Source organism: Anarrhichthys ocellatus, unplaced genomic scaffold, assembly GCF_004355925.1.
Source record: "Anarrhichthys ocellatus isolate YVR2014 unplaced genomic scaffold, GSC_Weel_1.0 scaffold21, whole genome shotgun sequence".
In the NCBI taxonomy this organism is placed as follows: Eukaryota; Metazoa; Chordata; class Actinopteri; order Perciformes; family Anarhichadidae; genus Anarrhichthys; species Anarrhichthys ocellatus.
This window is the reverse complement of record NW_022280051.1, coordinates 2,768,379-2,782,311: the sequence shown is the minus strand read 5'-3', so window position 1 is coordinate 2,782,311 and position 13,933 is coordinate 2,768,379. Positions and strand designations below refer to the sequence as shown.

General features: G+C 44.0%; 1 protein-coding gene across 5 annotated transcripts in view; it reads left to right on the top strand.

Moving 5' to 3' along the window:
* anks1b (ankyrin repeat and sterile alpha motif domain containing 1B) overlaps positions 1–13,933 on the top strand; it is a 161,377-nt gene that overhangs the window by 102,822 nt on the left and 44,622 nt on the right. For all 5 annotated transcript variants that reach the window (XM_031858784.1, XM_031858782.1, XM_031858783.1 and 2 more), the window contains exons 14-16: positions 9,461–10,113; positions 10,758–10,880; positions 12,698–12,767. In XM_031858784.1, the coding sequence (XP_031714644.1) occupies positions 9,461–10,113; positions 10,758–10,880; positions 12,698–12,767 (846 nt within the window). The remainder of the gene's footprint in view (positions 1–9,460; positions 10,114–10,757; positions 10,881–12,697; positions 12,768–13,933) is intronic.

Genomic DNA, 13,933 nt, shown 5'->3' with positions numbered 1-13,933 from the left:
TGTGTGTGTGTGTGTGTGTGTGTGTGTGTGTGTGTGTGTGTGTGTGTTTGATTTGACTTGGCTAATTTTTTGATTCATGACCTCGTATTTGTTAAACTAATGACGTTCCTATAGCCTCAGCTGTACTTTCTGTTTAGGGCTAATTGGTTAATGCTAACGAGCTAAACTACGACGTTGAGCATGATAAATATTGTAATGGTAGCATTGTCATTGTGAGCATGTTGGCACGCCGATGGTAACATTTACCTCTAAGAACTGCTGCACAGCCTCACACAGCCGCTAGCCTGGCTGCAGGTGATGGTGAGTCATGTGTGGAAGCTCTGAACACAAAAGAGGCTCACAGAGACGCACAGACAAAGTTCAAAATAACAGAACAGAGAGTAGCAGAATTCAGTCAGATGCAGAGAGACACTCATCCTGCGGTTGATCACATTCAGCAGCACTGACGAGGAGAATAAAGGACCCGATCGGAGAGAATAAAGTGAAGCTTTGTAGGGCAGAGACTTCACAGCTCTTGTGTAGTGGTCTGTTTGTCATGCTACACATGAAAATGACTTCAGGCCGTGCTGTCCCAGACGACGGCTAATGTGACCAGACTAAAACCAGACGTGTTAGCAAAATGACTACACATGCTCCATACAAACGCTTTCTTCACACACATGAGATTTTGCTTTGGGCTGATTCAAGGCTGAAACGATACGACTGCTGCAGACACATATGCACATGCATCCCAGACACACGCAACCACACACACACACACACACAGTTAATCAGTGGCGACCTCATATCCAATTTAACTCTCACCGTCCCTCCATGCCTCATACACACACACACACACACACATGCACTCACAAAACACTCATTTCATTTCATTGACGCTAGCGAGAGACTTCCGTCACTCCTGACTTCAGGAGAATTGAATAATGGGCTACTGACGTACTCGAATCGGAGATGAAAGTGTGAAGTCAGTATCTACAGACTGGCCCCTCAGAGCCTGAAGACTGGTTTCATACATACAGGCTATCAGACGTGAAATAACGCCCTCAGCAAGGAGTCCCATCTCTCTCTCTCTGCCTCCCACATGGGGGAGGCGGGGGAGTTAAGACTGACCTGGTTGCACCTGTTAGTGTAACATTAGCTCTGGTTTTACAGACCTGATACCAGGTTTCAGCATCAGTCACAAAGTGAAGAATAGATGAAGACAGGGAAAGCTTTCACTAGGACCGTTAAGGGTTAAACGTCATATCTTTGGTATTTTTTGAAACTCCCTTCCCCGAGTGCTACTTAGGGGTTTTATGCTCTTAGCTGATGATTGTGACTTTTTTAACAGCACTTGAAGGCAGCACTTCTACGGGTCTCGCATGTAATAATTTCCTGTTGCCTTAAAACGTTCTTAAATCAACGATCCAGACTATCTGTGACGGTGAATCCATGAAGCGGCGGCCCTGTGCCGTCTTGATGTGGGTTTGTAAGCTTAGCCCAGCACTAGCCTCGTGCTAGCGTAGCCCCTGAGGCTCAGGGAGCTGATAGTGATTTATCCAGGGCACTCAGGAAATAGGCTTCAGTCTTAAATCTCTGGGATGACTGACAGCTCAGATATTACTCTGTAGTTTTTAATAACAGTCTCAGAGACGGAGGAACACGGCGCTATCAGATGTTTGGATCATCTCCCAGCCCTCCCATGCTACCACACACACAGAGGAAAACATCCCAGTGTATGAGAGATGGTGTGTGTGTGTAGTATTTATAGTGTCCGTGTGTCTGCCTGCGTTCACAGGTTAACAGTTCATTTTAGTCATTTATCACAGAAGTGAGGGAAACGATGGAGGCAAGGCAAGTTTATCTGTAAAGCACCGTTCAAGAACAAGGCAATTCTAAAGTGCTTTACCTAAGACAGGAAGTCATTAAGAAAATATACCGTATACAAGGACATTCGGCAATTTAAAAAGACACAAGTAAGATTTTAAAAGTGTAAAAATTGTGAAATAGCTGAAATAGAATACGACAAATCAACAGTAGATTAGAAATAACAGTGCAGCTGCAGTGCAGGGCGAGATATGAATAGTCCTAACTTTAACTTAATAAAATGCAGTGGCAAACAGATTCAGGCTTTGATTTAAAAGAACTGAGAGTTGGAGCAGATCTCAAGATTTCTGTGAGTTTGCCGTATTAAAAATGTATTTTGGAGCAGCAGTAGTAGAATGAATTTTTGGAACCACAGGAAACGATCTGAGAGCTGAGCGATTTAATCCATTCTTCTGGTCTTAGCGAGGACTCCCGCAGCAGCCTTCTGAGTCGGCGTCAGCGGTCTGAACAACTTCGTTTTAGAGAGACCTGTGAAGGCAGCGTTACAGTAGCTGAGCCTACTGAAGATAAACACACAGATAACTTTCCTAAATCCTGCTGAGACAGAAGTTTTCCAGATTAGGCAAACGTTTGGTGACCTTGCTGGCTGTGACTCTTTATGGCGTCTTCGTTATCAGCAAGGTTGGTGTTACAGAATGTGCTTGTTTGGGATGGAGTTGGATCACCTGGGGGGGGGGGGGCTTTTGCATTCTATCAGTGAATCCCAAAAAGGGGCGAGGCAGGAGAGACAGAGGAAAGTGAAGGGCGGAGGGATTAGGACATGGAGGCCATGATGTTTTGTCTTTGTGTCGCCGACGCTGAGATGTGTGTTGTGGTGAATCAAAAAAAACAGACATTAGTGCAAGTCTCAAAGACAGATCTCTTGATCCTCTTGCTGGGGATGCAGGTAGTATTTTACCCACTGGCAACTTTCTTTCTATTTTTATAAAGATAAGGAACATTTCAAACACTGAACACTTTCCAAAAAGGCAGCAGGTCACAATAGCCTTTAAAACTGAAAAACATCTCGAAAAAATACAAAATAAAACATTGTTAGAAGGATTGTTTCAGTTAGTTCCACCTTAGCTATATTGAAACATTCAAAGCACCCAAACATTTGTCATCCCATTGATCGGTGCTGTGGAGGAGCAACGCAGACTCAAAGACGAGGATGATGCAGAGCTCTCTCTGCTGTGTGCTGTCGGAGCTGACCAGACATGCAGGCGTGTCTCTTTCAGCTCCCATGTTTCGTTTGTGTCTCGCCATAGTATGACTGACTCTCACACCTATCTGTTGTGCTAGCCTCGGCATATGTTAAGCATATGTCGCTTAACGCCGTACGGCTAAGAAATGGGTCGGGGCGGAAATTACGCTTAAGATCTTTGGTTCCACATTACGTGTATCTATCTATACAGTGTGTATTCTGCGTGCACCGAACCGCGACGGTCTGGTATGAATACATGAACCGTTGCAGCCTCATCAGTCAGTATGAAAATCAATAATGAATGAGGTTTTTTATTAGATGTAATTTGTGGACTGTTGTGCTGCTGTGTGGACTGAATGGCTTAGCTACAACAGATCAAGCATTACTCTGTCAGTCTCCCCAGTGTCTTTTCCCTCCCATTTTGACATATAACCTCCAGCTCTGTATCGCCACTCTTTAATCCGCCCCCCCCCCCCCGCTGTCATTCACTCCTTCACTGTGTCACTCTCTTATTTCTCCAGCCACTTTCCCGAGCTCTCGTTCACTTCTGTCTCTCTTTCTGTCATTCACGGTTAAATGCTCCCCGTCCGCCTCCTCACTTTCCCTCAGCCTCGCTGCAAGCCTCGCCTCCCATAACTAATTTAATCCCCCACCTCCCCTTCCTCTGTTTTCTCTCTGTCCACCCTGAACGCTGGACAAGAAACCGGTGGTGTTGACCATTGCGGCAAACATTTATTAGCAGGCAATTAAACACATCTTGCATCTCCCATCTGCAGTGTGTGAGAAAGGAAGTGAGCCGAAAATGGATGGGAGAATGGATTCAACCCTCTCTTATCAAGGATATACATATACATATATATAAACATATATATATGTTTGTATTTTTTTTTCGCCCTCCGCTCAATTCATCGGGTTCTGGATTTTAATTTTATATGAAGGGCTTCATTTAGAATTCAATGTCAATTTAGATACCACTCTGAAAGGAAATCTTGCTTCTGTTAAGTGATTGCTTGCTTGCAGGGGAAATGGAGGTCATTATTTTGGAGGAGCTTTTACTTTACAGGCCAATATGAGCTGGTTAAAGACCAGAGCGTTGACTCAATGCAACATAGCAAACTAATTCTAAGACGTTTTGTAAGCATGAAGTGTGTTCACAGTGGGAAAAGTGACAAATTAAGTATATTAAAGATAGTCAGCATATGCACCAAAAAACGCTGAGACTGGTGTCTTGCGATGTACAGAGGAAATGGAGGAGCTTAATTAGCAGTGGTATTCCAAAGTCCTAGTTTGTCTTGCTTTTTGTTGATGCACGTATACACCTCTTTCATGCGGGTCTGCCATAATGTATACCACAGGTGTAACTAATAATGTAAACTGTGAATGTCCCAGTCTTTTGATACAGCCTAACTCTCATGGCTTACAGTCCCTGAATGTAACAAAGCTCTCTTCAGTGTTATTGGTGACACCTGTGTTTTTCCTGCTACGACAAGATGAAGTATCTGCTGTGAAAATTGATTATGACGTCATTCCCTGTTCCTACAAATCAGTAAAGTACATTGATTTGTTCTTCATAACTGCAAAAACAGCATTTCCACGTCCACTGCTACGCTGACGACACCCAGCTCTACATCTCCACCAAATGCATCACCCCCACCACCTACTCCACCTTCGCCAACATGCCTCACAGATATAAAGACATGAATGAAAGCCAACTTTCTCAAACTCAACAGCGACAAATCTGATCCTCATCATCGACCCCAAATCACTAAACAAATCCCTCTGCATCGATGGCACCACTGTTCCTGCTTCCACACATGTCCGTAACCTTGGTATCATTCTTGATCAAACCCACTCCTTTAAACGCCACATCGATCACATGACAACAACCGCCTTCTTTCATCTAAAAAACATCGCCCGACTATACGCCCCTCAACTCAGCCGCCCGTCTGTTCTCCCACTCCCGCACCAGAGATCACATCACCCTAGTCCTTCAGAACCTCCACTGGCTCCCCATACAGCAAGGATTCCAGTTCAAGAGTCTCCTCATCACATTCAAAGCCCTTCACAACCTAGCCCCTTCATACCTTTCTGACCTCCTGCACCAACACGCTCCCAACCTCAGATCCCCCGACACCAACCTCCTTACCCCCCCTACTCTGTCCAAGCATCGGACCTGGGGGGAAAGCACAAAGCACAAATGTATTTTTCTAAAAATGCTAATAGTAATACATTTATTTCAGTTTGGAAATGCACAGAAGAGAGCTGCTACATGAGCTTTGACTCGACTCCGTAGTACATACGAACATTTTAGATGATGAGAATTCCCATGCCCTCTAGAATGACACATTCAAGCATTTTCTGATCATCACTTGTCTGTGCCTTCCAAAAATAAACCTGTTTAATGACGTGACACGGCGATGGTTAAGGCACATTAAAAAAAAAACACTTGCTCCAGTGATAATTACTACAACCACTAGAGGGCGGTATCACTTGAACGTAAACACACGTTGTGGGACACTAATGAATCGTCTGACTCAAATTTTCCTAGTATGTTTTTCCAATTAATATACATTATTGCATAACAGAAAGTTAAATCACCACTGTCACAAAAAGTAGCACTCAGAGACAGGAAAGTGTACTTTCACAGATTTAATACATTTTTTTGTTATTTCTAGTGCTTTATTTGAAAAAACAACCTTTTTCATAACTAATTTATGATCAGATGTTCCTGCAGCTGTCTTATGATCTGCAGTTAACGCATCCATTGTGTTGTAGCTGTGAGCAACCCATCCATATCCTTTATGTGCGACAATACTGTGTCCATCAACAGTCCACTCAAAAATCACGCTGATCTAGTATGCGTACTTACTGTACTCACTTTTCCAGTGTTGATACACTACCTACTTGCGAAACCTAGTTAGTATGTAGTGTGGAACTGGGACACAGCTACTGTATGCATCTTAAACCGCTGAACTCCCCAGGAGAGATGAATTTCAAGTGTTTTTTCTCCATAAATAGATGTAGATGAGATACATTGAATAAAAGCTCAATTTCAGATCTTTATCTCTCCCACTCACGTTCTTCTTCTCTGCCTGTGCTCCACTAGCTGGGTGGTGGGTGGATATACACAGCTGAAGGTTTTACCTCTTACAGTTCATCAAGATAAGGAAGTGATGATGCCACGCACCGTTGCATCAGTCAATCAATAATATACGAGTTGTTAAATCATTTACTTATGATTTATGATCCTTCACTTGTTGCGGGTTAATTCTCTAAACACGTGCATTACCGTGGTTGTTTGTGTTGAGATGAACATCTGAATACCGATCAGGTCCCGGGCTGAGCCGCTACATGCGCAACTTGCCCGTGTGTTTACGTGTGCGTTTGCGTACTAGTTTGGCAATAAAGAATGCAGGTATGCAGAGTGATTCAGCAGCCGCTGGTTCTCCATCGGATTCTTATACGTTTGCTGCATTTCAGCAGAAGCAGGGTGAGGAATGCTACGAGTGTGTACAGCACATACAGTATGAAAGTCTGTTAGTTTGAGCTGCACTTGCTTTGGATGCCAAGGTAAGAGACACACGCACACACACACACACACACACGGACACACAAGACAATTGATTGTTTGCAGGGAAAGAAGAAGAGAAGCGAGCCATGTTTCATGTAACTTTCCTCAAACCAGTACTTTTGCACTTACAGATGTATCAGCTCTGCCTCTCTTCTTTCTCTCTGTCTAGACAAACACACAAAAACACCTGCTGATTTGATTGCTGTGTTTGTCAGCCGCACACTTTTCCCTCGCTCTCCTGAAGGCCGAAAAAACACTCAGCCACCCGAAAAAAAAAGAAGAGAAAAAGTGGGAGAGATGCCGGTGCTGGGGGCTCTATGTTACCATAGCAACCAACAGGCTCACCTGTTGCCAACGGTTGTCATCTTAAAAAAACATATAAGAGGAGAAGCATAGAGAGAGTGATGGAGGATTCTCGACAGGGCTGCTGAGAGAATCACATACAGACAGAATTAAAAGTATAGCGAAAAATATGTTTTCACTTTTTGATGCCTTCATGGTGCAGTCGAAGTGTGGGAATTGTTTGTGTAGTTGATTATCTCAAAAATGCTCTTTGTGTAATTAATCTGACCTTCAAAGATAAAAGGCATAAAAAGGGCGGCGCTGTGCTGAAGACAGAGGTCGACTCTCTGTGCATTAATGCTGATCTTTTAGACACTTAGTCCCTTTTTTTGCTGGAAAATGCTGAAGATTAGTCATAGCTAAAAAGCTTTCAGCTTTTTGTAGGAAATAATGATGATTTCAGTCGATGTAGTGCAAGATGATGAGTCATTACCGGAGGACTGTTAATGGGTGGTTCGTACCTTGCACGTACCTGGTAATGGAACCAGCACATTCCAAAAGATATCAAATTGCTGTCCAATCCAGGACTGTTATTGTCTCTCACTTTTATTCTCCCTTTTACTTCTGTGAGGTTTTCTCCGAAAAAGCATCCACGTGTCTTTTGCATTAGAGTAATATTTTTTATTCTCGACTCGTATTATGTAATTGCGTCATATGGAAATGTGTCTGGATGTGCCGAGGACAGTCATGAAGTGCTCGCTAAAACTGGCTGACAGCAGAGACTCTGTGTTGGTGTGTGTGTGTGTGTGTGTGGGGTGAGAAGGTGCCAGGCAACAGGACTATGCGGTCAAATGTCAAAATTGTAAATTCACTGTGCGCGTCTGGCGGCCAGTGGGGCTACGTGCAATTATTCAAGTGACAAGACTGCATTTATTTGAGTGTGGACAGGCACCGTTTCTATTCATTCAAGTGACGACATGTTTGTGTGACTGTTAAGCGTGTGTGTGTGTGTGTGTGTTTGATGCTTATCAGTGGTGAGACTGTTTACATGGCCTGGTACACAACCTTAACACACAGTGACAGGGAACAGATAAAAGGAGATTTGAACTCGACACACACAGAGTTTTCATTTCAGCTATCTATAGAGTGCAATTAAAGTGACAATGCAAAATATTATGTTGCAATATAGTTTAATAAGCTGATGACTGGAAAACAATCAGATCCTGAGAAGCCTCTTGCTTCTTCTTTCTGACTTGTGTTTGTGTTTAGGCAGATAAGGGAGATGTCATCATTTTACCTGCTGACGGATTACCATGCATGATATCGAAGACATAACCAGCTGTTCTGCCTGATCTAGCCAATTGCTAACCATTATATTACTGCTTTAAATGAGTGATTTGTCATCACCAACAACCCCTTTCACATTATACAGTCATTTCACCTATTAGTAATATAAAAATAATGATGGGATCAGCCATATTTGCTACCTTTCCTTAATTCATTCTGTATGATTTCTTCCACCTTTCTACTTATGATTGTAACTCCATACATTTGCAATTTAGTTTTCGACAGAGTGAGTAAGAGACTATTTTTCAAACTATAAATAAATAGGAGCAGGGCTGTTTACCTCAGGAGCAGACTTACAACCTGAACCTCGTTGGAACACAGTGTTATCGCTCTGCTACCGTCTCGTTAGAGTTGGAGATTTATCATTGTGAGTTTGAGCGCGGCGGCTCTGCTCCGGCGAAGTCTAATAAATAATCATGATGGACTAGGAATAAATAATGCACCTCTTATTTTGCATTTTGCATCACGAGGAATACATCATTTAAACATGCAAGACAATTGCTGTGACCTCAGGTGTGACTTGTTTGCAGATGTGAACATGAGCATGCACAAACCAACAGGCGAGTAGCCAAGCAGACGAAAACAGAAGCACGCGCTCAGACGTGCGTCTACAATTACACGCACTTATTTACAGAGAATCAAAAGAAGCTTTCAGCGGCGTCTCTTTCACCCCACCGCTCACAGAGGGTGAGTGGGCCTCTGAAAGCATCCCCTCAAAATGTACCAACGTCTGCCCCGATGAGTTCATGCATTCATGCACAAGTTCAGACACCCAAACACACAGTTTTGCACCCAGGCAAGCGAAGGAGCAGAGGTGTAAAATCTAAATGATGAGTTCTTTTATTTTTCCCCGGAGGAACAAACAGCTTTTCAACAGGGAAGCAGAAGACGTATTACCTCCTTCTTATCTTCCTTTTTGCAGCTTTGGTTGTTTGGCATTATTATTTTACTTTATTTTTTGCCCCATTGCTTTCCTCTCTCTGCTCCATAGTGTGCAAAGCATTTTACTCTACATTTAAATATTATCATGTGCTTTATTTGTGCAGTGAGAGTAAATGTTTGATCTCTGTCTTGTTTTTTCTTGTAGAGTAAATCCATTGGTGTGTATCGTTGTTGCGACAGGCCCATTTTATGCAAATCTCGATAATTGTTATCCTAATCAGTCTATGTTTGTGTGTGTGTGTGTGTGTGTGTGTGTGTCCTCCATGCAGACGACGGGCCGTACCAGCGAGACCCGCCTCCTCCTCTCTGCTCTTCCTCCACATCCAGCGCTCTGTTGGAGGAGCGCAGGAAGAGCCACATCCCAGAGGAGTTTGCAGGCCTCCTTCATGGATCTTCCCCGGCGTGTGAAACGCCCGATACACCGTTCCATCTTTACAGCCCCAAACCCCGAAAATATGCCTCCACAGACGTCCAGAGCAGCCTGGTGCAGAACCCGGAGCTCAGCATCGTGATTGGAGGCGGACCCACTCAGATCTTCACCAAGACTGGGAGCGATTCGTCGCCTCAGGGGGACGCAAACCCCTCCCAGAAGCCACAGGTGGTATACCGGACTATCTTCCACACTAGGGTCAACCAGGACCAGGTCCGACCCAGGAACTGCGAGCAGGTGGATCCACCTTGTGGCTGGTCTGCGCTGGGCCACCCCCCCTCCTACTCCTCTGGTCAAAACGGCAAAATTCCAGAGTTACGGGGGAACCAGACAGGAGGTGTGCCCAAGGGCAGTTCAGTCGGTGCTGGCTACGAGGAGAGGGCCTGCACCCTGGGGAGGATGAGGTCCATGCCCCGCAGTGTGTTGGACCTGCAGCTGTCCAAGTCTCTGTCCAAGTCTGATTCCAACCTGGTAGCTGTATCTCCTATACAGGTAAGTTGTTGCTAATATAGTTCTATGTGCAATCCAAGTTTTGACCCTGATTTATGACATAAAGCATTTACAGTGTGTTGTATTATGAAGGTGAGTTAAATCTTTAACACTGTCTCTTTTTTCTCTGATGTTCCGCTTCTCTGAGACATTTATGTAAGAGGCCAAGGATAACATAAAAGTCTCTTTTATCAAAAGTTATAAAAAAGTTTCTCTTTTTTGTAAAAGTTTAGGTCGGCACCGGGATCTCAGTTAGCAACGAGTGCCAATGCATTCATTGTAAATATTCAGTTGTATGAATTATGCAGCCGTGGGGATAGTTAGCATCTTGCTGTATCATGCAGACTGACTTCAGAAACCAGTGCAACCAATTAGACAACTCACTAATCTGGGCCACAGTGCTCCGTGCTGTGCAGCACATTTCATGAGGCTTCTTTTTTTAATTCATTGCAAATAAATCATAAGCTAAATACATAGTCTGTTTGATGAGAAATGCTCCATTGTAGATGAAACTTTAATGAGCACTGAAAGAAATTGGTTTATGGTTGTCCAAAATTTTAAGGTTAAAATATTGGACAAGCTTTGCATGTCATTGTTTGTTTGATTATGGTTGGAAAACTAAATTTGATGGTTTTGGCCGGGTCTAGGAGGAGCATGGCTGGGGGTCTGGATCTCGTGGCCAGGGGCCTGGAAGTCCGAGCCCAGGAGAGGGTTCCAGCCCGGCGGGAAGACTGGAGAGAACGCCCTCCTTCACTGCTGAGTGGGAAGAGGTAGGAATGGGGTATTAAACTGGTGTTTCGGATCAATTGAGATGGAGGGAAAGTGGTCAGATTTACAGAAAACTAGAGGGGAACGTGTCTTCTTTTTATCACTTCGGTTAATCAGACACTGCATATCTGTAGTCAAATGTAAGCATCTCTGCAGGGGGCGGTCGAAAGCTCTGTGCACTCAGATCTTCAGTTTTTATTCCCTTTTAAAATCCACTCAGCTACTACGCTGCAGAAGGAGTCCCAGTGCTGGTTTAACATGCTCCCACATTGATTTCCCTCTGTAACCATCACTGGAGCTGCAAGACAGACCAGATCTTAGAGAGAGAGAGCGGTTTCTGTTTTAGAGGTCGAGGGTGCTGTGTGTTTTGGTCTCGGTGTGTTTGTGCCTGGGGCCCCTTCGGTACCAAAGGGCCTCTGACCCAGATGTAATCCATTAGCTGGACGCCACCGTTGGACTTGCCTCTTCATAAACACTTTGGGTTGCAGACACATTAGCTTCTGCTCACTGGCCATCATTCACACCACAGACAACACACACTTTTGCAAACTGATGCGTGTGCATGTTTACACCCTGAAAATAAAGAATCTCATACCATTTTGTTTTCTAATCATAAGAATGACTTTATTAGTCTATTTTTAAAGTAACGCTTAATGCATGCGAGTGAAAGTACATTTGTGCGTGCCTGTCCACATTTGCATGTTCATGTTCATTAGTTCCTCAACAAAGCTCATAACTTGCTGATGGTGATGAATTACCATATGGAATTTCCCATAATTCTCGGCAATTAGGGTGACCTTTCCTGTTTAATTGCGTGGTGCCGGATACGAAGATAAGATGGCTTCAGGGAAATTGTGGAGTGATGAATGGGGATTTCACTGGCAAAAATAACAAAGCTGCTCTATTTGCAGCACACGTTCAGGAAAGAGTTGCTGTATTAGCAGAAGAGTCATGAGGGATGTCCCAGAACAGTCAATGGTCTGAAGATAGCCATAATTATTAGGGCCTTAGGCGAGGTGGTTCCTGTATGTTACATATGTGAGTTTTCATCTGGCTTTACCTTGAAAATTGCTGATTGTTTGTGGTTATTTGGATGGTAATTAACAGCCTGCAGAAAAATCTGTACAATGTGTTTATTGGATACTAACTTACTTCAAGTCATTTGTTTATATAAACTTCTTGAGAAATGCAGCTTTAAGATATCTTTTCGTCATCAACATACCGTGACAGTTTAGCCTCTAGGTTCCATATTACAGGTACATTAGTGAGCAGTTATGCGGAAATTGCTTCCTGTTTATCCAGCTATTAACAAAAGGCCACCGTCATGGTCCACTAGCTTGTAAACACGGTTTGCATCCATCAGACCCGGCCTTTTAAACAGCGGTCTCGGGCGCATTTCGCAGCAATGCTGGTTTTCTCTGACCTGTGGTGAGCCAGCGGTCCTGACAGGTGGACGGATGTGCAGGTCCCATAGTTCAGTGATTAGCAGCAGGTCCGGGGTCTGTGATGACCGGTCGACAGCCAGACACTAATGAAGTCACTGAAGCTCCCTCCATCTGTCTTCCTCTTCCTTCATCTCTGCTCATGTCTTTAAGTTTCCTGCTAACACGTCTTTTCCCCCTCTGCTTCTCCTTCGCTTTTTCAGTTCACAGGGGGAGTGACTGACATCCAGCGAGCTGGCAGGCGTAATGATCATGTTATGTGACACTTGAATCCAGAAATAGGGGTTAGCCTTATTACTGGAAAATGGCTTTCCCTTGAACATGCTCTCTAACTCTGGTTCTGTCTCTCTCTCTCTCTCTCCCTCTCGTTTGTTCAGATCGACAAGATTATGAGCTCTATTGGTGCAGGAATAGGCAGTGGATTGGACATCAAGGAGGACACCTCAGGTAAAATACACACAAACATATATGTGTGAGCATGTCAGTAAATCTGACTTGGGGGACAATTTCCGGTTTATTACTACTAAGGTCTTATTTTAGTATATTTTGGCCATCGCTGCGTGATAACACCGCACTCACCAAAGTAATTGCTGTGATCTGGGGACACTGCAATGTTTTTACAATGATGTCCAACGCGGCAATAAACAGAAGCAGTCGGATTATCAGATAGCAACAGCAACCAACTGTTTCCCCTCAAGGGAATAAAATATAATTTCTGGGATAGAAGCAGAAAAGCAATGCAACACACAATTCTATTTAAGAGAAAAAGATTCCGTTCCTCTACTCTTTGCCTTTTTTCGGTTAATTTATTACTAACCCACAGACATATGCAACTATTGACGATGGCTTGTCGGTAGAAATTGCTTCACTTTATTTCAAGTGGCTCACGAGCCTAAAAGGTTAGGAACCACTGTGCTGTGGAGCTCCAGACAGTCAACACAGGGGGCTGTGGGATGTGGAGGAGCGAAGTGGCACACATAGACTGCATTGACATCAGAAAGCAGAAAGAGGAAAGGAAGGTAAACATCCTTGATGCTCATTGGTTGACAGGAAGCCTGCGACCAGATCTTGTTGAGCTCATTGATTAATAACTGAGAGGTGGAGCCACAGAGAATTGACGACGGATAATTGTCTCCCTGCTTAACTTGCACTAAAAGCTTTATTCATCATAACCAGAAGGAATGATGGTAAAAAACTACAAAAAATAAGACCTGAATTTAAATAAATCAGTGTTATCTTTTCAGTGAAATGAGTGTGTGGGTGAGTCTGCTTTTTGACTTTCCTGTGTGCATTAAATCCCAGTTCTTTGTTTCCACCTGCATACCTTGAATCCACGCTACTCATCTCTATTTACTGCGTTCATCCCCCTCTCCCCATGGTAACTCCCCCATCCTCCACCTCCTGATCCCCTCGCCTCCTCCTCGCTCCCTCTCTCTCTCTCTCTCTTTTCATCTGTGAATGCAAAGCCTCTGCTAACCATGGTTACCACAGGGAGAAATCCTGTTTGTGCCAATGCAAGACCCCCCCCCCCCCACCACAACAATGCACACACAGCTACACCACAGCACACACACACACACACATATAGATGCGGCGGCATAGACACTGAGCAC